The sequence below is a fragment of the Benincasa hispida genome, chromosome 10 (genome assembly GCF_009727055.1).
Source record: "Benincasa hispida cultivar B227 chromosome 10, ASM972705v1, whole genome shotgun sequence".
In the NCBI taxonomy this organism is placed as follows: Eukaryota; Viridiplantae; Streptophyta; class Magnoliopsida; order Cucurbitales; family Cucurbitaceae; genus Benincasa; species Benincasa hispida.
In genome coordinates this window covers 11,937,897-11,964,354 of record NC_052358.1, presented here as the reverse complement: position 1 = coordinate 11,964,354, position 26,458 = coordinate 11,937,897, and the positions used below count along the sequence as shown (strand labels likewise).

Below are 26,458 nucleotides of genomic sequence, written 5' to 3'. Positions count from 1 at the left end.
TTCAAATCATAGAGACTAAATTTATAATTTAACCAAAACATTTAAATATTAGCAATGCAATGCATATATTTTGCAAAAAAGTAGCAAGAAAACTTTTTTTTTTAACCTTTTTATTTAAAGGAAAAAAAAAAAGAGGATAAATTTTTACGGAAAATTATGGTGAGGTGCAGGTGGAGCTCATGTAATGTTGTGCACTTTTGCGCCACCAAAACCAAACTTGGACTTAGAGATATTTTTTCTTTTAATTTTCATAAATTTTCTTTACTTTAATAGTATATATTATAAATATAAATTTATTTTTTAATCGTTCCCTTCTTTCTCAGAATTTTGAAAATAAAATTTTCATTCGTGGCTCTGTCTCTCTATTCCTCTCGATCTTTACGGACTTGCCTCCTGCCGATCTCCATCTCCCTTAAAATTAGGGTTTCCAGATTTACAGCTCTTCTCTCTCAGCTGCTGCTCTTTTCTTTCTGGATTCTGCATCTTCTCTTATCCTCTTTTCTTCAACTAAACCCCCTTCCGTGCGAATAGGGTTCGCAGATCTACCCCTCCTTCAATTTCCTCAATATGTTTTGGAGGCTAACTTCCCTTTCTACTTCCTCTCCTGTAAGTGATTCTATCCCATCTAATTACACCGACTATACCTGCCCAATTCACTCCTTGGGCTTTTAAATGGTTGGGAAGAGGGACGGAGTTGTTTCTCCATCATTTCAGATTCGCCGATGGATTTGTGTTTTTGTTTTTGTTGATGCATATTGTTTTCTACCGCGAGCAATTACTTTGTTTTCAATTTAATTCATTGGCCATTTTCTTTTGTTCTAGCTCCCTAATTAAATCTGGGTTTTATCAATCCAGTTATACCTTTTTAGAAATTTGTTTGCAGTCTGGACTGATTGAGTTGGACTGCCAGCAGGTTTTAGTGCTTGTCATCTTTGTTGTTTTTAATTCTTGTTACATGCACATATCATGTGTTGCGAAATGAAAAACGATGCTGCTCCATGTAGGTGTCTCTTTTTTGTTTTGTCCCTCTAAACTGTTCCAGAATTTGAAACATGTCAGCATTCGTCGTTAGTTCCGTTTTTTCCCTTTGAAGTTTTCTTGATTGAGTCAAGTGCTGAAGAGTTGACTTGTTATGTTCATATGCGTTTGGTTCCCAAAGTAATTCTAGAGTTGCACTGCATAATTGCATAGATACTTCTTGATTTATATAGCATGTTCGTTAACTTTTTGATTTAGTTTAAGTCTAACCGATGAAGAGTTGACTTGTTATGTTCATCTGCACTCTGTTCCCAAAGAAATTCCGAAGTTAGGGTGTATGATTGTATCAACCAGTTCTTTGGTTTCTTAGCTGATATCATGTTAGAAATGGACGCAAGAATATCAATCGAATGCAACCAGTTCTTTGGTTTGGAAGGATGAATGAATAAAATATAACCTGCTTGGTTCCTCAGCATATAATGTTACCTTAGTACCTTCGCATTATGAACAACCTTTTAAAAGACTAAAGGTAGCCTTGAAGCTTTTCCTCTCAAAGAGGTGAAGTGTATAAGGATTAAGCCTCAAAATTATAAACATTTTACAAATTCGAAATTGGCATGACTAAGTATTCCCAAACTCAACAGCCACTTAAAGTATAAAAGAATCACCCCCGAGCCACTTCAATAAAAATTGTAACTTGTAAGAGGATACCTATAACCTCACCACTATTAATAAGATTGACTTATGCTATAAATTTTGTCTTCAATGCTTTTAAAGTCTCGATAACTAATGTAGTAATAGTTCAAATTGTTAACTCAAACTTTTATATTTTTGAAGGAGGCATATTCATATTATTCTTCTACATTACATGCGTGTGGAGACTTTATGTCTTAGTGCGTTTTTGTAGAGGCGTAAGCCTCTCAAACCTTTCATGAGAGGTGTGAGCCTCTTATAGTCAAAGGAGGCGTAAATCTAGAGCCTTGTCTTGAGACAAGCCTCAGGGAATAAGTAACTATAGTCTTTTAAAAGATTGATATTGAATAGGTTTCCAATGTTCCTTGGGAAAGTGTTGCATTGTAGGCTTATAAATTCTTTCTATTGTATGGTGTTTCTTAAAATTCAAGAGAGGTATGTAAATTGAAGTAAATGTCAGAGCCTTAAAAAAGGACTGATGTTCTTACAAATTTATACTTGCAATGCCTAATTATCTTAATTTGTTTCACTTTCAGGTGGAATCAATTTTAGACAAAGAGAATTTCTCATTGGAAGAGCTTCTGGATGAAGAAGAAATAATCCAAGAATGCAAAGCCCTCAACAGTCGTTTAGTTAACTTGTAGGACACTTTCTCCATTATATCATTTGCTTGTTCTATTACTACTGATCTGATTCTTTTTGCTATCATATATGATCTATTTCAATATTGTTCAATGTCCTTGTCTTATGAGCTTGGGTGTTAGAATTGTATAATGTATGATTAATATGAGCAGGAATGGTCTTTATGATTCACCCAGATATTTTAATGGACAATTCTTTTTGCCTTCAGTCTACGGGACAGAGCCCAGGTGGAACAACTGTTGCGCTACATTGTTGAAGAACCTCCAGAGGATGCTGAAAGCAAACGGGCATTCAAGTAATATTTTTTTCTAATTATTTACCCCAACACCGCATGCACCACTCAGATTTTTCTTTCTACACTCTGCATTCAAACTGTTTTATTGATTACTAATTGTGAATTAGGTTCCCATTTATTGCCTGTGAGATCTTTACTTGTGAAATTGATGTTATCCTGAAGACTTTGGTAGAGGAGGAAGAGGTACAGGCTCATAGTTCTTTTTTGTTTTTTGGTTTTGTTGTGTTGATTATCTGATTGATGATATGGTTGATGTGTTTAACATAAACAATAACATCATAATCTTACTTTTGACAACAGCTAATGGACATGCTTTTCTCCTTCTTGGAACCAGACCGACCTCATAGTGCTTTATTAGCTGGTTATTTCAGCAAGGTACCTTTAAATTTTATTGTAGAAATGAATTAATCTCATTCTCTTAAATTTTGTTTTAAGATCTAGGTTATCACATGGATTTTTTTTTTTGGTTTGGATTGGGTTGGGGAACTTTACATTCTCCTGAAGGGAGTAGTTTTGTATCTTGTAACTTCTCACTGTTTTAATAAAAAGTTGTTTGTTTTCAAATAAATTAGGTAATCATATGCCTCATGATACGGAAGACAGTTCCACTTATGCACTATGTCCAGGTATGTCAATCTATAAAAGATTCAGATAACGCTTACAGCTTACTGAGGTTGATGTTTGTAGGATGCTATAATCTTATCAACATACAGCTGCGTTTTAGTCAAATTTTTTCTTTGGGACTTCTTTGTTCTACAGTTTAGCAATTAAACTGCCATCTCATGCATTTCCCCCTTTTGCAGGCTCATCGAGATGTACTGCGCCAATTAGTTGATTTAATTGGAATTACATCTATTATGGAGGTAATGTGGGCCTTTGAAGGCTTCCCCATAAAAAATACTTTAAATGCTGCTTAGTTTGCACTCTGATAAGAAATGGAGTTTTCTCTGCAGGTTTTGGTGCGACTTGTTGGTGCTGATGATCACGTCTATCCAAATTTTATGGATGTGATGCAATGGTTGTCTGAGAGTGATATGCTGGAAATGATTGTTGATAAGCTGAGTCCATCTGTGCGTGACAAATTGAAGTTTCATTAACATTTGGCCTTTTATATGATTATATAAATGTGATTATGGTTATAATATTAATTTTTCTCCTTGGATCAGAGTCTGCCTGAGGTTCATGCAAATGTGGCAGAAACATTATGTGCTATAGCCCGTAATGCCCCATCTGCTCTTGCTGCCAAACTTTCTAGCCCCAGGTTGACCAAGAACCGCTTCTTTATTTTTCAGTTTTTATGGTAGTATGTAGATAAGTCATCGTTGTTTTGACTTATCAATCACTTCTTATGCAGTTTTGTTGCAAGGATATTTGATCATGCTTTGGACTGTCTCTTATACACATCTAGATGTGTATAAGAGACAGAGTATGTAGATAAGTCATCGTTGTTTTGACTTATCAATCACTTCTTATGCAGTTTTGTTGCAAGGATATTTGATCATGCTTTCGAAGATTCACATTCAAAGTCTGGCCTTGTGCATTCACTTTCTGTATGCATTTCTTTGTTGGATCCAAAGAGATCATCAGCGTATTCTCCTTTGTTTCACTCTTTCCGAAATCAACATATGTATGAATGTCCAGTTCCTGTTGATCCAGAGACTGTTGGTGCAATGCTCCCTAAACTTGGTTAGTGTATGATGCTAGTTTCATTTATTTGATGGTGCCTTAGTTCACACTTGTGCTCTCTATTTTCTCTAAATCAATGGGCTAGATGTATAAAAGAAACCATAAAAGGCATACAACTATCAATATCAGGTCAATAATCATCAAAGTTTCAGAGAAATATTTAATTGTTATTGATCTGATATTGATAGGTGTGTGCGCTTGTGGTTTCTCTTATACATCTAGCCCATTGATTTGGCATGCATGTACACAGCAGGAAAACAGCATTGTGAGTAGCACTATGAATACAGCAGCATGGTCTCCATAATTGCAAATATTTGATTTACTTGTGGGAAGTAAAATTCTTCTATTAGTTTCTAATAGCACTTGTCTCACAGGTGATTTGTTAAAACTCTTAAACTTGTCATCTGATGATAAAGTATTACCCACAACATATGGAGAATTACGGCCTCCTCTTGGAAAACATCGTTTGAAGGTAGGTGCTTAATTTGTGTTGTATAAATTTATTTGTTCAAGGTATGGCTCTCTGCTAGAAGTTAGGTTTAAGAGAATTTTGTTTTAGAACTTGATATTGTTCTTGTGTGTTGTGATGTGTGTTTTCCTATTGTTATTGTTGTTGTTGTTGTTTTTAAATTCATTTTTTATTTATTTTTAAACCTGAATGAATTCTGTGTCCTGTTGTAGACCGTGGAGTTCATTTCAGTGCTGCTGAAAACAGGCAATGTAACTGCAGAGAAAGAATTAATTAACTCGGGCACCATTAAACGTGTCATTGATCTTTTCTTTGAGTAAGCAATTCTTATGTCATAATATTGAAGTCTTGAAAGACGTTAAATAATTTTTTTATTGGACCTTCCTATGTAAAATATTTTTGCAGGATCTTTTATATTTGACTTCTGCTTAATTTAATTGGAGGATCTTTCGTATTTCTATTTATGCTTTTCTATGTTATTTGATGCAGGTACCCTTGTAATAATTTTTTGCACCATCATGTAGAAAACATTATATTATCTTGTTTGGAGAGTAAGAAGGATGACATTGTTGATCATCTTCTTCGAGAGTGCAATTTGATAGGCAAAATTCTTCAAACAGAGAAAAATCCAATTATTTTGGCTGATTCTAATCAGGTAGAGAATTTTCTTGGTTTGTTCGCTGATATATATCATTGTGTTTGATACAAGTTATGTTAATGGAATGACATTTAATTACATTGATATCAATATAAGAAAAGTATAAATCTTTAAATTAGCATGCACGCAATGTCTCTTCTATATATTAAAAACCAATTTGCATTGATTGTGTTTCCTTGATGTTAGTGGTTTAAATGAAACAGTAACATTCTTGGCCATGGTACTTTATTACTTGAAAACCAAATAAATTTATGAAAGCTTAAAGATATTGTAACATTTTCTTGTTATTGTAGCCAACATTTCCTGCTGTCGGAAAACGGGCACCACGAGTATGCAACTTAGGACATACTACACGGATCTCTAATAAGATTCTTCAGATGGCAAACAGTCAAAGTTGTATTCGGGCATGTCTTCTGGTATGGATGGCTTGCTTTAGTTTCTCCACTGTTCTGGAATTTTTACAGTGTTACTCAATACAATGTGCAATATATATATATATATATATATACACTTTTTTTCATCCAACAGCGTTATGTATAATTACATCTAACTACTATTTTGTGGATATTTATATTTTAAACTATGTATAATTACTTCGAACAGAGAAAAATCCAATTATTTTGGCTGATTCTAATCAGGTAGAGAATTTTAAGTGCTTTTTCTGTGATCAATCTAAATTTAGAATGATTCTTGGATAAATTATGCCAGACTCATCTTGGTTTTATCCATTTGTTTGGACCAGTTACATTCTCTACCATATGGCATCTTTGGTTTGGTTTACTTGACTGTAAATTCTTTGCAGGAAAATACTGAATGGAACGAGTGGCAAGCTACAACTTTGCATGACCGCAACGTGGTTGAAAATGTCTATCGGTGGGCTTGTGGGTATGTTTTAGCATATGCTTTTACCATGTTTATATTCATGTGAATGGAATCATTTCTTCAGATTGGGATTTTTGTTTATCTGAAACAGATTTGTCCCCGATACTTTCCCAAAACCTCCAAAACATGCATCTGCAATCTTATTATGGCCAGTTATATGGAAGTTATTTAGTGCAGAATGTACTTATTTAATATTCAAACTTTTAAGTATATATCAATAGAAGATGGAAATGCTTTTTCAACAAAGCTTACGCTGATAATTTGGAATTATGTTTCTTCCTTTTCTCCCACCCTATTTTACTTTCTATTGGATTATTGTCTTTTCTTCTTTTTTCTTTTTCCCTTCTTTTTCTTCTTCTTTTTTTCTCGCCTCCCTTTGGTTCGTTTTGTGTTGTTTGATTCTCTTATATATTAGGGCTGAGAGCAAGCGTTTGATTCTTTGAATTCATTCGATGTAAAACTTATTTCCCAGAAGGCTGTCTTTTAATGCTATGTAGCGCTCTTCTCGGTGATGAGATTTTAACCTCTTGCACTATTCTTGGATTTCTCAACAATTCTTCATTGAATTTTCAGTCGCCCAACTGCGTTGCAAGACAGGACAAGGGATAGTGATGAGGATGACCTTCATGATAGAGATTATGATGTGGCAGCTTTAGCAAATAATTTAAACCAGGCTTTTAGATATAAATCATATGGGAATATCGATACTGTGGAGGTATACAACATGCACAAACATTCATTGGGCTTCTATTGTTTATATTCTTATTGTTGAAAAATCATATATGTATTTTTCTGTGGAGAATGATCAAATATTTGATTTATTTATATATTCTTTCTATGGTTTCGTTGCAGGACCCTAGATCTCTTTCTCAAGATGATGAGGTAATAATGTTGTTTTTTTTTATTTGGTAGGGCTTTGAGTTTATGGTTAGCGTGTGAAGTTGGTTTTAGGTTAGAACACTGACGTAATTTTGGTGATGATCTTTGAGAAGATGATGTATAAGCTAGGTGGTTGATGCAGGACATCTTCTCATTTTCTTGTTTATTTTTCCTCAATTCTTACCGTGCTGCCGTGTCTTGTGAGTACAGGATGTCTATTTTGATGATGAATCTGCTGAGGTTGTTATATCATCCCTTAGGCTCGGTGATGATCAAGGAAGGTGAGTTTCAAATTATCTTGCGTTGATTGAAGAAACATTATATGAATATAACCAGAAAATGAAGAGCTTACTTGAACAGAGTCTGTTCTATGGGTTGTACAACTGTGTCCTTGAGTTCTAAAGAATAAAACCAGAAAAATGCATAGTTCTTTCTGTATGATTATACTTTCACATTTAGGTTTGTAGCTATGTGGCCAATAAACCTTCTAAGTTGTGAGAAAAGTTCATAGATGCCCTTTTATTCGTTTGATCCCATCCTTGGAGTAAAATGCGTGCTGATTGGATGTGACTTCAACTATTAACCATGTTTGGATTTAAATATGAAAATAATTGACTGGACCACTATTGCCTGGAAAATATGTCGCATGGTGACTATTTCAGTAAAGCCTGGTCTTTCTTGTGTAGATGATCTCTGATCTGATCTAATTTTGAACGATTATGTTCTTATACCAACATTCTTCTTGTTGAATGTCCAGGCTTGTTTCCTATGGTTCATTGCCCTTTTGTAGGCATATTTACTGATATGCTTGAACACTTAGGATGGGATGTTGGGCGTGAAGAGGGAACTTTTCTTCATTATAATTCATCATATATTGATTCATATCTTTATAATGGCTATGAGAAAGTTCATCTAGGAAGTGTATGTGAACTTCTAATTGTCTGCTTTTTATGGGCTAACTTATCGAGTGGAATATATAATCTGCTGTGTTTCATTCTTGCAGCAGTCTATTCACCAACTCCAATTGGTTCGCGTTCCAAGACGACAGAGTTAGTAGTGAAGCTGCAGGCACAGCACCCCCTGAGAGGATGGATGAGATTAATCTGAATGGAACTTCTAATGGTGGTAACAGCAGTAGTGATGATGAGGTGGTGATTGGCGAGGAGGAGATGACTGTTAGCAAGGATTCTGTGGTTGACACCTCTTGTTCCAAGTCGGGGCTTCCTAGTAGATTTTCTGGGGCTGAACTTGCTGGTGATGGCATCTCGAACTCTGAATCGAGTGCATCTAATGATTTGGGATTCTTCCGGTTTGAGACACCAGATGCAGACGACTCTTATGGAGATAGGCCTCTGCCTGACTGGGTAGGATGGGGAGAAGCATCGGATTTGCAAGTTGGGGGTTCAAGTATGAACCCCTTTGAGGACAATGATAAATCTGGTATCAATGATTCCTCTCAAGTTGAATTAGCAACACCCAATGTCAACTCTCCAACAAGAGGAGAAGCCTTTCTTCCAAATGGCTCTCCAACTACAACAGGCTCAAGCGACGGATCAGACGGCAGTGATCAAAGTCAGAAAACTACAGCCGTGCCCTCATTGTTCGAAGAAGATGTTGAGTTCGTTGGTGTGGAATTGGAAGGCACTGAAAAGGCTATGGAGCAGGCCCTCAAGGAGGGGATTGTTGGGGAAGCAGGTCCACTGAAGAGGAGCGTTGTCCCTAAGGTGCCAGAAAAGGAGAATTCCGATGAGAATGGGGCTGGGATCAAGGAGTTCAATGATGCAAATTATTGGAGAGTGGATCATGAGGTCGCTGTTTTGGAATGATCGTGAGTTAATCACGTTACATAATCTTAAGCCCAAAAAGGTTGTTTCCGACGGTCATGGACACCATTGCGGTTGGCATGAGCACAGGTGCATGGGGCGGACATATGTACAGTATATTTTTGTTTCTATGTGGAGATTGGATGGTAGAATTCGTTTTGGCTGTCACTATTTACCTGTTACTGACTGTTATGCTGATTATTCAAGGTTTTTTTTTTTCTTTTGTTTCTGATTCATGGGATTTCCCTGATCCATCATACTTCATATTTAATTTATAAGAACAGCATTCTTGATTCTTATGTCAAAAGTTTCAACATATTCAAGTAGCTGGACGTATCTGCTGCTACCTTTTGTAGTTCTCTGGGTAAAACTGTAGCAATAGCTGTGGTGTTGTCTTGTCGAAAGAGTTTGGCGAACAGTCTTCAGAGCTTTAGGGCCTGCTTTCTGATTAATAGTCGTTCCCATTAGTGCCCCAAGTTCATGTTGTAGACTGCTTTTTAATGAATTAGAGAGGCATCTTTCTTATAAACTAAACAATCTATGCTATGTTTCCTGGTCGGAAACTTATTTGGCCGCTATCTAAGCACAACCTTCAGTAGCTTTGATTATGCATTATCAGCCGTCCCCTGCCAGGTTTGTCATTATCATCTCTTTTTTTATTATAATTTTTCATTTCAAATTTAGAAATGACGTCAGACACCTTGTTCTGATTTACTTGTTAAATGCCATTTGTAAATTATAGTTCATATAATTGAGTTGATGCTTACATTATTGTATTCTTTTCGCAGGGTTCTCGTGCTGCTAAGCTGTGGTCACATTCATGTTATTTAATTGTGCTCCCATTGCATACGTAACATTAGGTTGCTGCATTTTAAATCCAATTAAATTAAAATTTCTCTCTTCTGGGTGAATGTGCATTCGTAATTTGCTTCTGCCATTTGTTGAAAGCCTCCACAGATGAAAGGAAATTGAAATTGATGATATAATGGATTATATTAATATGGGAAAAGATCATGTGGAGGGTTATTAAGAAATATAAGTATTGGACTCGTGAAAGGAGAAACCTTATAAAAAGGAAATGATTATAGACATTTGATGTAGATATATTTAAATATTAAAAATTTCGTAATATAAAGTACAATTGTGGGATGCATTAATATGTGATTGTATTAGAGGAGTTTGGGAATATTGATCCATCACATCGGAAGCGACAGAAGTGATGGGCAATACCAAAGTTGTGTCTCCACCATAACATAAATCCCATGATGAGATTTTAGGCAAAAACATTATATGGTTACTATAATATTGATTGCCGAATGCCGACCTATGAAAAGCAATCACTGAAGAACACCGTCTCTTCATGACGGTAATGACACATTGTTCATTCTGGATTCCCATTTCCATTTGGCAGTGTATTAATACTTCAACGGCTGCATCATTGTCTGTTTCAAATGTGTTTTTCAATCTCTATTCAGCTGGTAGTTGTATTATATATACATATATTGTTGTGTCTTTTCTCGGCCCATGCAAGTGGGGTTTGACTATATGGTGCTAGTTGAAATGAAAATTATTTCAACTACCACTATAATTATACAGAAGAATGGTGTTAAAAAAAAAAAGCTTTTGAAAAAAAATATCAATTTATACTCTAAATTTTAAGGTTTGATTCAATTTAAACCATGAATTAATAATTGTATTAATTTAAACTTTGAACTTTTGTAGATGTATTAATTTATACCCTCAATTATGTTTTGCTTGAAAAAATTTCATGTTACTTATAATTGTATCAATTAAACCTCTAAACTTTAAAACATGAATCAATTAAAGCTCCTAGACAAATTTTCCTTTGAGAATATTTTGAAAATCGTTTGTCTTTATTCTAATCGTCTGTTTTGTCAAAGTGATATTTGAACAAGTCTACAACGTTTGAGAATTAATGCATGGATGATTCTCAAAGATAATCGTAATGAAATTGATCGACTTATGAAAATTGAGGAGTTTATTTGGCTCAAATTATAAGTTTCATGAATATTGGTTGAATGAAATTTGAAAGAGGAGTAAATTGATACATTTACAAAAGTTCAAAGTTTGAATTGATACAATTTTTTATTAAGGATTTAAATTGATACAACTCTTAAAGTTTAGAGGTATAAGTTGATATTGTCTTAAAAGTTCTTCATTTTGCATAGAGATATAATATGTAGGGTCAACAAAAATCTTTTGCAAGTATCTGTCTCAACGATTGGGTGAAGAATCTTCATTTTAACTGGGATGGAGGTTAAACGGGAGACACGAAAGAGGCTCCAAACGGAAATGGGAGGAGAGATGAGATGAGGATTGGTTTTCCCGCAGGGATGGGAATAGGGAGCTCCCCAAGACCTGCTTTGTCTCATTGCCAACCCTAGTAAAATGTAGTTTACTAGATTGAATAGTTTGAACTACCAGGCTAGAAGCCAGAAGGGCTAAAGTAGGCATGATCTAGAGCTGCCACTGTGACCAAAACCCAAGTGGACAGTGTCTTATTTTTTCACCAAACCAGAAGAGTTTTCCCTTTTTCTGTTTGTATGAAATTGATTGGACATGGCAGGCAAGTTGCAGTGTGGTGTTTCCTGTTTGTAGGGTTCCCCCATTCCTTTCCATTCCTTCCCATTTCATGTCAATATTATTATTCATATATGTATGTTGTGTTGTGTGTTGGGGCCATTCATGTACGGTTGCCGCCTGCAATGCCTTTACTTCTTCCATCTCCTTTTGTAAGCTTTTAGTGAACATTTATTCGGTATATGCTACAGAGTTTTCTTTTTCCTATCAATGCTCAGCCTTTCTTTTTTCACTTTAGCCCACTATTCCTATTCCCCACTAAAAAGCCTCTGTTTGTCTTAACTCCTTACAGTACTATCCCTCTCTTTTACTGTTTAAACATGACCTCATTTACAAGTAATGTTCAAATTATAATTTTTTACTCTCTACTTTTATGGTTAAATTACTTCAACTTCACTTTATTAAATTGTTTGAGTTGTTGATTTTACATATTATTCTGTTTTTGTATGTTGAGGAATGTTTAACTATCTATATTGGTTAGATTTTTAAGACAATGTTTTGGTTGGAAAGTTGACAGCAAATTAATTTTATTTTGTAGTGTAACCAATAATGTTTGTTGGGGGGTTTTTTGTGATTGTTTTTAAGCTAAATTATATTAAAATTTTCAAGTTTGTGTTTGGAAGGTCTTTCAATAATAAATTATTAAAATTTCGTTTGATAATCATTTTGTTTTTTAAAATTAAGTCTATGAACACTACTCTCGCCACTAAATTTCTTCATTTGTTATTTATTTTTCACCAATAATTTAAAAAACCAGTCAAATTTTGAGAACTAAAAAAAGTAACTTTAAAGAAAATTAATTTTGTTTTTGAAATTTGACTAAGACTTCAACCATTGTACTTCAAAAAGATGCAAATGATAGTATGAAATGTAAATGATATAATCTTAATTTTCAGAAAAAAAAAAAACAAAAAACAAAATGGTTACCAAACGATACATAAAGTACAAATATTTGATATAAATTGAATTTGATATCTGATAGGACTATAGATACTTTTTAAAATCAAAACAAACTAAATATAAACTTGAAAGTTCACAGGTTTGCTATACTTTTTAAAGTACAAAGGTAGAGCGGACACAAGCTCTAAACTTGAAAGTTCATCGGCTAAACTTATAAAATAAGTCCAAATAATTTGTCACATTAGATTTAATTTTTGTTATTTCTAACTAATCAGGGAGGATGTTGGGTAATTAAGCTTTATTTAAAGGATAAAGGTGATCATGGAATTTAAAAGTCATAGTAACTAAATTTAAAGTTGAAAAAATAATTTTTTGTAGTTCAGAAGTTATGAAAGAACATACATACACCCAACAAAGAAGAGGAATAAGTTATTGAATAGTGTAAAAACCCACAAGCATATACCACTAGGCCTTGAAAACAAATGCTAATTAACAAAATCAAGGTCTTTTTTTTCCCAATATAGAAAAATCTCTTTAAACATAATTGAATGAGTCAATTTCAAGCATTGACTTAAACAATTAGTGAGATTAATACTCTTGCAAAACTAAAATTTAAAAATTGTTTTTGAGTACAAACTCCCACAATGTTCAATATTTAAAACACTTGAAAACAAGTGACATAGGTGTCCCAACAAAACTATGGGGCATTCAAGACTAAACTTAAAATCAAAGTTGGTAGAAAATATCAAAACTAGAATGAAAGAAAGAATCTAGAACAATTGGTAAGCTCATCTAACCCACAAGAAATTTACAACAAGCCATAATTATTGGAAAGAAAAAAAAAAACTCCACTTAACCTTACGTAAAACTACACAATAATGTTCAAATTATCATGAGAGATATCATATCAATATTGAATAGAGAAGTGAGATATTTTTCTAAAGTAAGAAATACAAGTTTTGAATATTAAAGCTACACAATGTTTAATTTCAACTAGATTATGACATATATTTTTCTGAATCTTAAATAATGAAGTAGGAGACTTTTCCCTAGTCTATACTCAAGTAGAGTATTATAAGAAATTAAAATTATGGTCCCATTTAACAAATCATTAATTCCATTTTCTATCTTTAAAAAGCATACGTTTTTTAATAACTAGTAGATGCATGAATTGAGAAAGAAAAAAACCATCATAAATATCTTAAAATCTTCTCAACATTTTCATTACTTCTTGGTGCTTCATTAATAAAATCTTCAAAAACCTCTTAATTTCACTTTTACTCTCACTCCTTGAGATGAATTTTTAGAACATAATCAAGAGAAGTATTAATGAATTATTGAATAACATTCATAGAAGTAAAGTCAATATTATGTCTCTAAAAGTTACTTTTAAAGAAAAAAGAAAAGACATAAAGTTGAAGAGAGTGAGTGGATATATAAATGCTCCCCAACATCATAATGATAATGGTAGACGTAGCTTTTAGTTGTAGACATCCTTTGTTCAACATTCAATCCAACAAATTAACTCATTATCATCACTCACCATATGCACTTTTGGCTTTCCATAATTTTTCTTCAAAAAATAAACCTCATTTCTTCATAAATTTATAATATATACTCATGAAATAAATCTTTGTGAATTAAATCGTGTCTTAATCAATGATAGATTCTCTTTTTATCACAAAACCTTACCTTGTATAATTTAGACTTGTAGCATGAAGCACAAGTTAGAATTGTATTCGAAGTGATGTTGAGGCTAGAGTGCATAAAATGCATATATTTGTGAAGGGTTTCACTCTGCCTTGAGTACGTGTCAAATACTCTTATGTTGTACCTACTAGCTCAAGTCTAGAAATTGCTATGTTTCTCATCAATGCTTTCCTTTGGCTAGATAGGTCGACTTTCTAGGGGTCTACTTCATGTCAAAGTGACCTTAGTATTTTGTTCCTTTCACCTCGACGTGTTGGGATAAAGGTTTGAAACAAACATCTTTTAGTGATCAAGTCACATGCAAATCATTTATATACCCATAACAGTATGGGTGTTTAAAAGTTGCAAGGTTAAACCTGTTAGTCAGCTTCAGTATAACTCAACCAATAGTATATGTACCTTCAACTAATAAATCAAATATGTTAACTAGTTCTTTATTTTCTTAGTAAAAAAAGTAACAATTTGTTGAAACATTTAATTTTATCTTATATATAAAAAGTTCTCAATAATACTTAAAACTATGTTGATACAAAGTTGATCTATCTTTAGTTTTTATTTCGTAACATATATCTTGTTCTTGTGAAATAATATTTCATTAACATATTTGAATACACCAACATGCCACATGAAAGTTATTTGACACAAAATTAACGAAATTCATTTTTTATCCACCAAATTTTAAATTAATTTTATTTCAACGATAATTAATATATATTCTTTTCTTCCAAATCAAGATTCTTATATATGCAATTGTTATACTAAAAGGGAAAGAAAAAAAAAAAGTCTAAATCATTTATTACCACTAAAAATTGAAAATAACCATCTTTTCTCTTTCCCTCTAAAAATGACAAAGCTTTCAATTTTCTGCAATACCAAAAAATATATATATAAAACAAAGAAGCAAATTATCGAAGAATCAATAGATAGATGCTTCTCGCGAGAAGTAAAAATATCGCGGGGTCCACATTGATTTAACCGACCCGCCCAAGGTTAAAATTAATAAATAAATAATAGGACTATCAATTACGATTGGAGGATCTGGTCCGTACACGTAAGCGTTGATCTTGCGTACACGTCATGCGTCGAGTGTGTTTTGAAAAAATTTAATTCGTTAGGAGTGTGATGGAGGAGACGCATGCAAATAATAATTTTTTAAAAAAAAAAACCACCGCACGGGTGAGTATAGATGCCACGTCACCAAATCTCTGTCGCTTCCTGCCGAATTACCACTTTGCCCCATTACACGACAACACATATTTACCCACTTCACTCCTCTTCCTATTTCCCGTGACCTTATACTGTTTTCCCCATCTAATTTTTTCATTTTCTTCTTGTTGGAATATATTATTTTCTTTAATTACTCTTTTTTAATTCAATAATCGTCAGAATGAAAAATCAAATCTTTTAACTTTTAGAGAGGATGTCATGCTAAACTCACTTTGACATTTAATTAATTACTTCTTTTAATCCTTTAGAAAAAAGAAATAAAATTATCTTTAATATATAAATAAATAACAATAAAAGAACATATTAAAGACAAGAATATTTAAACTTCCAAATTTCTTGAGTGATAATATTTATTTTTATCAATTGAGTTAGGTTTAAGTTGATAATCTTAAAGGCTATTTGGACGCCAACTTAAAGTTGGTAGTTGGGCTATTATAGTTTGAGATTTCAAATATAATAGTAGTATTTACAATTATTTATAAAATCTATAATTAACTATAGGAACACTATTAAAAAATTTTCTTTGTTATGATGTTTATTATTTTCTATTCATTCTCTCCCGCTTTCTTTGATAGAATGTTTACTATTTTCTAGTCTAACCTCTACCCTAAATATAAACTATTATAGCGTAAAATACCCTCTTAATATGCTAAAGAAAAGAAAGTTGATATTTATTTCGTGATTCTTTCTAATGTAATAACAATTATACAAGTAGCAATTAAATATACAATTTTTTATTTTTTTTTGTATGGAAAGAGAAAAATGATGTGAGACTCAAATATTTGGTTTATGTTTTTTTGGGATAAAGGTTCTGTCACGTGTGGTTCTTGGATCACGTGTAAAACACACAAGTTGGTTGATGTCAAAGTGAAATAAACTCTTATATATAGAAAATAGAGCGGATGGGAAGGGATAGCATGATGAAATTAATTAATAGAATAATTAAGGAAACATTTCACATTGGGAAATAATACATGAAAATGACAGCCATGTAACACTCATTAACACATGCAAGACAGCCTAAAATACCCCTTTTGTCTCTCATCATTTCTTTATATTTTTTAATATTTCTCTCTCTTTTTCATGATTCATCGTTCGATTTTCTTACTTAAAAAAAAAAAGAAAAAGAAAAAGAAAAAAAGTGAGTACAGCATGTACCCATCTTTTGTGCAGTCTAAGTAACACTTAATATTATAATCATTTTTTAATTTTATTTGTAGTGTGTAAGAAAAAGAGGAACATACAACTAGGTGCAACTTAATATATCATCACATCATTGTAAAAAGAAAAAAAGAAGTCAATTGTCCATTCTTTAATTATTATATTTTTACACTGATAATTTTCAACAAAATTTCTTAACTAAAGAAGGGAAAAAAAAAACTAGTTAAAATGACAAGATGATGATGGATAGTGGATTGAAATAAAAAAATGATTGGGTTGGCCCTAAGTTCAAAATCATTGACGAATTGTCTACTTAAAGTTGGCCACAGATGGACATGTTAACATTGGGATCTTCACAAGGTTTGGTTTGGTAATCTCGGCAATTAAAGAATTGAGTGTGTATTACATTAATTAATATAAGTAAAGCAAAAATAAAAATGAAAGAAGTTAATTAATTAATAGTGTTTGAATGAAAAAGAGGAAGAGGGGGATTGAGTCAAATCTCCAACTCCTAAACCACGAGACAAGCACAAGCACCAAAACGGCGACACAAAATGGTGGACGGCACGTGAGTGTTGCCCCAATCCCACGTGTGCTTTACATTGAACGTGCAAGTTTTTTTTTTCTTTTGGACCCATTCATTCACTCGCTCACTAATTATTATTCTTTCATTGCTAATGTGTTTTTTTGGGATTTGCAAAAAAACCCTTTTTTTGCCATCAAATTTCAAAACCAACCCACGAGAGGGGGAGGGGCCATATGCCAAAATTTAGAATGAGTTAGCCGTAGAAAATGTCACCAGGTGCAATAGGGCTTAGGTTGGACCATGCTTTGGTTCCACCATTAACATTATGCATTAAATTCCTTTGCCCAATCCATGTGCAAAGGTTCCACATTTATGATTCAAAATTGCAACTTTGGTTATAATAACCCTCTCTAAGACACGACATCATAATAGAAAGTTTAGATCTAAACAGTTTTTCCATTTAAAATGAAATGTTTGTATTCTAATTCAAACATCTATTTACCCTATTCTTAAAATCGAGTCTAAACAAATTATTCAATTTGTGGTTGTCTCTTAGTAACTATTAGATATAGATTCAAAAATTTGCATGTCTACTCATTATCACTAAATCTAAGTTTGAAATCTAACGTGTGATTCTCTTACATCACCTACAACCTAGCTATACTATCCACTTGTTTTAAATTGCTTTTAAGAGTGAAAACTATCTCCACAAACATTTCGTTTTCTCAACAAAATGAAATGTTTGCCTTCAAATCGAGAGAGATCCAATCCCTATTTTTAAAATTTTGTGTGGTTGCCTCTTAATAGCCATTAAATATAGTTTCAAAAGTTTATTTGCCCATTAATAATCACTAAATATAAGTTTGAAATACTTCTACGGTAACACCCTAAGCTCAAAATTCAGATTGGGATTCAGAATCCGAATCCGTCACCTAGTAGCCTCGACATTCTCCTACATCCTCATATATTATCTACTTGTCAAACTGCTTCCAAGAGTGAAGATTATCCCCACAAACCAACACGAGTCTTTTCAGCATAATTTATCCTTACCTACTTCCTAAAAGGTCACCCAACATAAGTTTGCTGAAAAATAAGTGCGTTAAATTTTAAAGTTCCTGTGGTTGAGGTACACCTTCTTTGTAAAGGTAACAACTTTTAATTTTTTTAAGCATTTCTTTCTTAACAATACTTTCGTATTCTCTAGATCACTCTCATTTGGATGATCTTAGTTCATTTATGTACCCATCCTGAACTCGAGTATTACATCCATAGATAAAAATTATCGGCCACATTGTGGCAACCTCCAAAAGTAATTTCTGCTTAAGTTGGGGTCATGTAAGGGAAAATTCAATATAATTGACATTGATCTTTGAGGCGAGTCATTATCAAGATAAAAAGGAAAATATGAATAACATTAGGCATCAAACAAGATCCAGTTAGATATATTATAGACAGTTGCATTTGATGATGATGCATAGTAAGACAAAAACATGATTAATAAAATGATTGAAGATCTCAAGAGTCTATTTTCCCAGTAAACAAGCAGAATTCTGGAGCAGATACATTTGTTGGATTCATTCCCCCTATAATCAGGAAAGGTAGGCGCTAGGCAAATATGCTCAAAGGGCCAGTCCTGTTTGAAGCATCCAATCCATTTTCACCACTTCTCATTCCATCCATCAATGTCCTACAAAATCATTTCCCAACTTTCATTCATTATTTTCTTCAACACAAATGGCAGCAAGAAATGTAAAAGTTCATCCATACCTTCCCAGCTTGTCAGAACCCGAGTCCGTTAGTATCGTCAGTCTTCTAGCTGTTTTGATGAAATCACTGATGTCACAAGGAAGAAGACTTGATATATAAGTTGATTGAGGATGACATTGTATCTGTGTGTAAGAATAAACTACCAGAATTGTTGATACCTGAATGGTTTATCACCAGCTTGTTTCACAGCACCTGTTGCATCTTGGTACAGTACATGGCTAATTAGAATGTCTGGTTTTTCCATACCGAACATATTCGCAAGCCTCCTGTATAGTTCTTCATATGAGCCAATGACTGAAAGGTTGAGTGTCCGGCCCACATCTTCTGACTCCATAAATACCTTGCAGTGACCGGTGTCTAGGCCGAGTTCAGTGGCTTGATAACCCTGGTACCATGGAAATCCTACTCCTGATGACTTGTTTGGAGAAATTTGCTGCTTGGTAGTGGATCCTGAGTTATTAGAAAGAAACTTCACTCTCTCCAAATTCATATCCAAGGAGCTTTTCTCTGTCCGAGGTGAACGAATGTCGCCGGAAGAGCTGCAAGTGATTTGCTGTTCAGTGAGTATAGGTTGACCAAAGAGTAAAAACTGATGCTTCTTCACCGAATCGGATCTTTCCAACTTTGGACCAGTCTTTTCCCCGTTTAGCAACGCTGATGAGTTCTGACTGCTGCTATCTCTGTGGTCTGTTACTGATCTATTGGAAATCCTAGAGTGAAAATCAAGCTGCTGAAAACTGGATGGAACCAGCCCTAATTGCAGTTTGTTGTTGAGATGGAAATCTGATAAAGATATTCCAAATTGAGTATGCCTGGCTCCCTGTATGCCTACAGAAGTGTTATCAGATAAACAACACATGGGACTGCTTGGCCTAAGGGTATTGCTCGAAAACGAAGACAGTGGGAATTGGCCGTCGAGGGGAAAGTCTGGGTGTTGTGGTAGTCGAAATTTCTTTCTCGGTGGAGAAAATGGTGATAGTTGAATGACGGGCATGTTTGATACCAGTTCAACTAACCATGGGCTAACACGCTTCACATTCTGTAGCAAATCTGGTTCATCCCATGTCACCTGCAGTAGAAGGTTTTACCATATAGATTGAATCCTTTCAAGATAGGTTGCAATTTACTTAAAAGCCCTATAAACCACGCTTTAACAATGCAAGTGATACAAAATATAAGGCCAAGCAATTGATTGTCTCCGGCATTCAAACAAACAAAGTTCATCAGGAAGCATAAACAAAGGACCGACGAGATAGCAGAAGGCAAATGATTTCTGGATAAAGCGCAACGAAATCAAACCTGAACCAGTCTATCAGCCACATACATATGATAAAATCCTATCTATCCCACACAGTGATAAATTCTCAGTAACATATTTAGCAAGAAACCAATTGAACAAAGAAGCAAAAGACGGGTAACCTAATGAACCCAGAAAGAGTATCTTCTCAGGTGAAACCAGACAAAATCAAATATTTGGTACTAGAAAGCAGCTTTTCAGGTGAATTAATGCACTTCAATGACAGTGTCCGGAGCAGAAGAAACTGCAGAGGAAAGTGAATGAGACAGAGAGGAAGAGGAAGAGGAGAATACCTGAAGAAGCCGCCATGGAGAATTAGGCCAACGGATAGGATCAGCAACTTGAACAGAAGAAATGGTGCCCATAAACCAACTAATCCGAGAAGAATCCTCTGTCTCAAATGGCATCTTGAACCTCATACCAGAACACCATTGGATCCTCATGGCGGCTCGCACCGATGAGGCCTTAACACAGAACTCCGGCGTGCTGGCACGTGGGTAATAAACCACCTCAAACGGCTGCCCGCTCGCCGCAAGCGCCGCCGCTTCCATCACTGATTCCGGCCTCACTTTACCTTTTCCCCTCAAATTCCCACCACCACCACTGGAACTCAAAGACCCTTTTCTACTCAACTTATTGTCATCATCTCTCAAAAACATCGTCAATCCACCGTAAGGTGGGATGCAATTTCCACCGCCGGGATTCCATCCGTACGGGTGATCGGCGGCACACCCAATTGCCCGTTTGGCTCGCCGGATTCCAACACAAAGGTCGCCATTTTTGGATCTTAGAAAAACAATCGAATCGCCAGCGACGAGCTTCTTCTGATTCACAAAAGTACTCCACCCAGTAGTCAACAAATGCCGGCGAGGCGTCCCTCTGTAAATATGGCGGAACTTCCAAACCTCGCCGTGAACATCCTTGGCAATTACCGTCTGAACCGGCGGATCCGCCGTGTAATCCAGCCGCGGAAAAATAGTCTCCGCACAGTACCTCGGAACGGAAAACCCACCGCCGTTATTGGCATCAGATTGAGTCAACGTCTTGGCAAAGGAAGCCGGTTTCTCCATATTATTCTCAGACCCATTACTCCCAAACCCACCCTCGTCTTCGAAATTGATGTCGTTGTTCGGCAGGGGAACCATTCTTATATTCGCAAAAACCTCATCCGTTTCATGGTCAGCCAAGAACTTAACGGCGAGCACTCGACAAGGAATAAGAGGCGGGATTCTGAGTGAAGAGGTGAAATCGACGGTGGCCTGAGCATGCTCGGCGTGACCCTGAGGGAAGTAGAAAACCTTGGAGTTAATCGCCGGCATCTGGACCATACCTCCGGCACAGGCATGCCATAGTTGAGGATCTAAATTTTTCTCTGCTTCTTTCATTCGAATGACTGCGTTTTCCCCCAAATGTAAACCCTGAGGAAAAGGAATCAGAAAAGGAAAAAAACCAATGAGAAAAAAAAAGAAAAAAAAAACAGTGACCCTTTTCAAACTAGAACGACATTCTACATCCTCGGTGTTTAATTTCTGACCAAGAAAAAGAGACGCAACGAATAAAATTAAATGATGAGAACAGAGAACCCAGTTTGATTAGCATGAAATAATTGAATCAGAATTAATTGTTACCTTAAGATCAGTCTCAGAGTCTCACCTCTGAACCCAGTTTTTGTTCGTAACCAATAATACAGCTTCCTTGATTGAAAAGAAGAAAGCAACTGAACTGAACCGAACAGGGGAAGAAGGTCAGAGTAGGAATGCGATAACCAAACGAAAAACCCTCAGATTCAGCATCTTGGGGTTTACTTACTTGAAAGTCAAAAGAGAAGCCAGAAAATGAAATTTGAAAGAAAACTTCCAAGTGAGGCAATCTGAGTCGGAGTGAAAAGAGCAAATCCTTCCCAGCTTGTTGTTCTTCTGAAGCATTCAAGAGAAAGGGGGGAAAGGGGGCAAAAAGGAGAATGGGGGTAATGTGTTTAGATCCCAAATGGCGAGGGGTGTTGGTTGAAGCCAAGGAAGGAAGCAAACAAAACAACCAAACAAACAATCTGAAAATGGACAAAGGAAAACGAGAAAACAAGGAAAGGGGAAAGAAAGAGAGGAGCTTTTTTATGTTTAATTTTTTGGTTGGATTGGATTCGTATCGTATCGCGGGATGAAGAGGGAACCCTGGATGATGAATATTAATCCTAAAACAAGGCTACAGTGAACGAACAAGTTGGAGACCATTCCTCTTTTTTACTCCTCTCTTTTTAAACCTACTTTTCCAACGAAAAGATAAAACACACATTAAATTTTTTTTACACCACACCACTTTATATTGCTTAAAAAAAATTCATCTTTCAACTCTCATCAAACTAAACATTTACTAGGTAACAATTTAGTTTTTGTACTTATAATTTTGGAACAATTTAGTCAGTAGTCCTCATATTTTGAAATTTTTAACAATTTAGTCTCTAACATGAAAAAATTTATCAAAGTCTGATGTCCATTTTTATAATTTTGTGACATTAACTTTATATTTTATAAAAAATTTGAGTCTCTAATTAGTTTATCGATTTATTTATGCAAAAAATCTCATCAAATCCTAACAATAATTTTTACAATAAATTGTTACAAATTTGAACGTATAAATACTAAATTGTTATAAGATTGAAAGTTCAAGAACTAAACCGTTACAAACCGAAGTTCATCGACTAAATTGTTACTTTTATTAAAGTTTAGGGACTAAAGGTAAGATTTTTAACCATTTTATATTTCATAGTTTTGTTTAATTTTTTTAGTACAACGGCGGTGGAAAACTGAACTAAAGATTCATGATCATTGATACATTTTGAACGTCTGTTGAGTTAATGTTCATTTTAGCTATATCTAATAGTTAATAGAGAGCTTACAAGTTACAACAAACTTATATCATATGATTACTATGAGACTAAAAAAAAAGTGATAGCAATCTTATAGAATTATTACTCTTTATCTATTAAACTATCCTTAATTCAAGAAATTTGTGGGCCTCACAACTAAATAATATTAATTTCATACTTTATCAACTTCTTACCCAATGAATCTTATGATTAAAAAAAGATGGTTGAGTGTGTATTATTTATTTATTTTTGTTTACTGATAAATGTCGCCCAGGTCGGACTTCTACGGCCCTTTTTGTTCTTTTGCGCGTGTTCTTCACCTCACCTGTTTTCTCCACGCGCTCTCTTCTCAATAACTCCATTTTTTTCCTTTTTATTTCATCCAATACTTTTTTTGCTTTTTTTTCTTCCTTTTCAATCTCATTTTAATCCAACTTCCAAAATGATTCTCCTTTATAAAATTACAAAACCACCCTTATATTAACGCGGTAATTACCTCAAACTTAATTTGATTAAATACTTTTTTTAACCAGTAATTTTAATGGCGTGGAATATAGATGTACAACTTTTTTCTTAAACTATAATGGTTGTCACAATCTAATCTACATTTATATAATGTTCACTGTGAAATGTGATGCAACTTTTAAAATTGGTGAAATGGGTATTCAAGCTGTATTCAATGGGAGACCTTGTTGATTACTGCAAATTACACTCTATCAGTTTTGTGGAGCTCACTAATGCATTGGTTCTCCATCAAAACATTAACAAAACTTTGGAAGCTGACATTTATCCTTTAAGGACTGAGATTCATTCTTTGATTTTGTTGGGGCCTTTTATTACACTATTCTTAATAAACTGACATGATTTACTAGATTCTCTACATACTTTACATTATTGTGATGCTACTAAAAACTTATATTTCGTTAAATATAACTACAATTATGTGACACATGTGCATGGTTCTCACTCTCGAAGAAATTGGACATCGTCGATTTGACTAGAAAATCATTCCTTATGAGTGAAATTTGTTTGAATTGTTGAACGGTTGTTTTTCTTAATTTTATTTGTTTTTCTCGTATTTGAAAAAAATGTATTTTTAATTCAATAGAACTTGGAAACAATACAAATTCTAGTTTTTAGATCAATGTTGAGTCAAAACAAAATTTTCATGTAAAAAGAATTTAGTTTAGTTGTAATAATTCACCATTATGTAATTTAGAATCTTTAAGAATTGGATTGCCATAATTTTATAAATTTAGGGAGCTAAATGATTAAATTGAAAATTTAAAAGAGTATTTATAACCATCCTTATAGGTTATGGGTGGTTTTTTTTTTTGGTTATTTTTCATATTATTTTATAAGATTTAATATATCTATTCTAATTTCTAACCTATTCATATATTAACTATTTTGAAACTTAATTTTATTTTGCTTTTAACCCATTGACAATGTAGCTTTGAGTATTATTAACATGTGTGGGAGTAGTAATAAGTGAACGTAGAGTGACAAAATAACATAGTAAATAAAAAAAATGTTTATTTATATTTTAGTTTATACATTAATATATACATTTTGAAAGCTAGTTAAATGTAAAGTATATAAGGAATTAAAATAAAAAATTGAAAGTTTACGGTTTTTTTGTTATTTAAATTATTTTCTTTCTATGATTTTATTGCACTTTATTTCTTTTTATGATTTTAGTAACCCCATATGATTTGCACTTTGAAATAAGTTGACAGATTAAAATAAAATACTATACTAAATCTATCTTTTTTTTTAAAAAAAAAAAAAAAAAAAAGCACTATAATTTTCTTTTGAAGAATATAAAAAATAAACTGTTGAAATATTGTAATAGCAATATGTTCTGAAATATTAAACTAGATTAATAGGAGTAAAATTGTAAAATCATAGGTAACTCTTTTGAAGTTGGTCGTTGGAATTCTTATACTCTCATTTGTTATAAAAAAAATAATCATAAATACTAAATTGGTTATTAAAATTATATATATTTTTTTCCATAATATCTTTAATTTAGTGATCTATTAAAAAGTTTAGTTCTTTTTAAACCAAAAAAAAAAATCACAATTTTCAATTATATCCTTAAATTTAGTTATCAATAATACAAGAATAATTACAATAGAAGAAACTTAAAATTTTATCAACTTAGAAGATGAGGAAGATGAATGAGTGCATGTTTGAGAATAAATTTGAAATAATTAAAATCACTTTTGTGATGTTCAAAATCACTTTGGAATACGATCTAAATCACTCAAAACCAATTTAATGTTTAATTTTATAGTTCTAAATGTAATTTTCACATGACAAAACTAATAATTAAAAACATGTTTCAAAGTGGTTCTTGAATATAATAATTTAATTTTAATTATACCCTATATGAAAACTTTCTAATCATGAATTGCATAATTCATTCTTTAAATTTCCCACAAATCAATGAATATCGTTTCAATAAATAGATTTAATTGAAAACGTGGGGAAATGAATCTAAAAGAATTAAAAATAAAAGATTAAGTTAAAAAAGTAATATTTAAAAATTAATTACTAAAAAACATATTTAGCCTTTATTTATTTATTTTTTGGTGAAAAACAACAACAATTGGAAAGAAAAAAAAGTCACAAGGGCAGCCTTTCTAGTTTTCGCACTATATTAATTATTTGAAATATAGATAAAGTGAAAAAAAAAAAAAAAAAAAAACAACAAAGATGAGTTATTGTTTATGTTTTTTAGTTATTATTTTGTTGGGGCCATTTCTTTTTGTTTGTTTGAAAAAACAAACGGGTGAAAAATTGATTGCATCTACCTCTACTAATAATTAATATTCATATGCTTTAATTGGAAAGTTTTGATTAATGAGTTTTGAACACCAATCTACTGGTCGATATTATTTAGTAAGAGTGTTCAAAAAATTCGGTAACCCGACTAATTCGGACTATCCAATCCAAATTGCAAGAGTTGGATTGTGTTAGATTTTATTTTGGGTTGGGTTGGGTTAAAAATGTTAAAAATATTAAATTCGAGTTGGGTCTCGGGTTATCTCATTTCATAGTCGACCCGACCCCGACTCGATATATATATATAATATATATATATATATATATATATATATATATTATATATATATAATATAAAAGTTAAAAAAAGGTCAAATTTAAAAATAAAAATAAATAAAAAATAAAAAAACAACCGGTGACCCAACCCGGCCCAGCCCGAAAATTTTGGGTTGGGTTGGATTGACCCTCCAAAAAAACTAATAGGATTCATTATTAGCCAACCTGAATTTTTGGGTTGTTCCACAAAAATCTTCCAACACGGCCCAACTCAGACTATGTACACCCCTATTAATTAGTTTCAATGAGTAACTGTTTGGAAAATTATTTTAAAT

The 26,458-nt window shown here is 33.4% G+C and overlaps 2 protein-coding genes across 9 annotated transcripts; one reads left to right on the top strand and one right to left on the bottom strand.

The window, feature by feature from the left end:
• The first annotated feature begins 308 nt into the window (after positions 1 to 308).
• LOC120088125 (serine/threonine-protein phosphatase 6 regulatory subunit 3-like) lies at positions 309 to 9,304 on the top strand. 4 transcript variants are annotated; one of them, XR_005484827.1, is made up of 20 exons: positions 309 to 606; positions 2,208 to 2,311; positions 2,522 to 2,608; positions 2,716 to 2,791; positions 2,909 to 2,983; positions 3,181 to 3,234; positions 3,412 to 3,471; positions 3,562 to 3,678; positions 3,775 to 3,869; positions 4,086 to 4,294; positions 4,669 to 4,766; positions 4,976 to 5,079; positions 5,253 to 5,418; positions 5,715 to 5,837; positions 6,224 to 6,306; positions 6,877 to 7,018; positions 7,156 to 7,185; positions 7,393 to 7,463; positions 7,940 to 8,103; positions 8,189 to 8,330. XR_005484827.1 is itself a non-coding variant. In XM_039045207.1 (19 exons), exons 1-19 carry the CDS (start codon positions 568 to 570, stop codon positions 9,006 to 9,008), a joined length of 2,553 nt encoding a protein of 850 aa, XP_038901135.1. In that variant the 5' UTR covers positions 309 to 567; the 3' UTR covers positions 9,009 to 9,304. The 4 variants fall into 4 exon arrangements, 2 of the variants coding, with proteins under 2 accessions (XP_038901135.1, XP_038901134.1); XR_005484826.1 differs by having other exon boundaries at positions 8,186 to 8,327; XM_039045207.1 differs by lacking the exon at positions 7,940 to 8,103 and having other exon boundaries at positions 8,189 to 9,304.
• A 9,217-nt stretch (positions 9,305 to 18,521) lies between these two features.
• Positions 18,522 to 22,367, bottom strand: LOC120088819 (auxin response factor 18). 5 transcript variants are annotated; one of them, XM_039046261.1, is made up of 6 exons: positions 22,004 to 22,364; positions 21,848 to 21,911; positions 20,488 to 21,612; positions 19,056 to 19,966; positions 18,898 to 18,963; positions 18,522 to 18,817 (listed from the first exon to the last, which is right to left on the bottom strand). In XM_039046261.1, exons 1-6 carry the CDS (start codon positions 22,117 to 22,119, stop codon positions 18,736 to 18,738), a joined length of 2,364 nt encoding a protein of 787 aa, XP_038902189.1. In that variant the 5' UTR covers positions 22,120 to 22,364; the 3' UTR covers positions 18,522 to 18,735. The 5 variants fall into 5 exon arrangements, with proteins under 5 accessions (XP_038902189.1, XP_038902193.1, XP_038902191.1 ...); XM_039046265.1 differs by having other exon boundaries at positions 21,848 to 21,916; positions 22,004 to 22,358; XM_039046263.1 differs by having other exon boundaries at positions 21,823 to 21,916; positions 22,004 to 22,145.
• Positions 22,368 to 26,458: the final 4,091 nt, after the last annotated feature.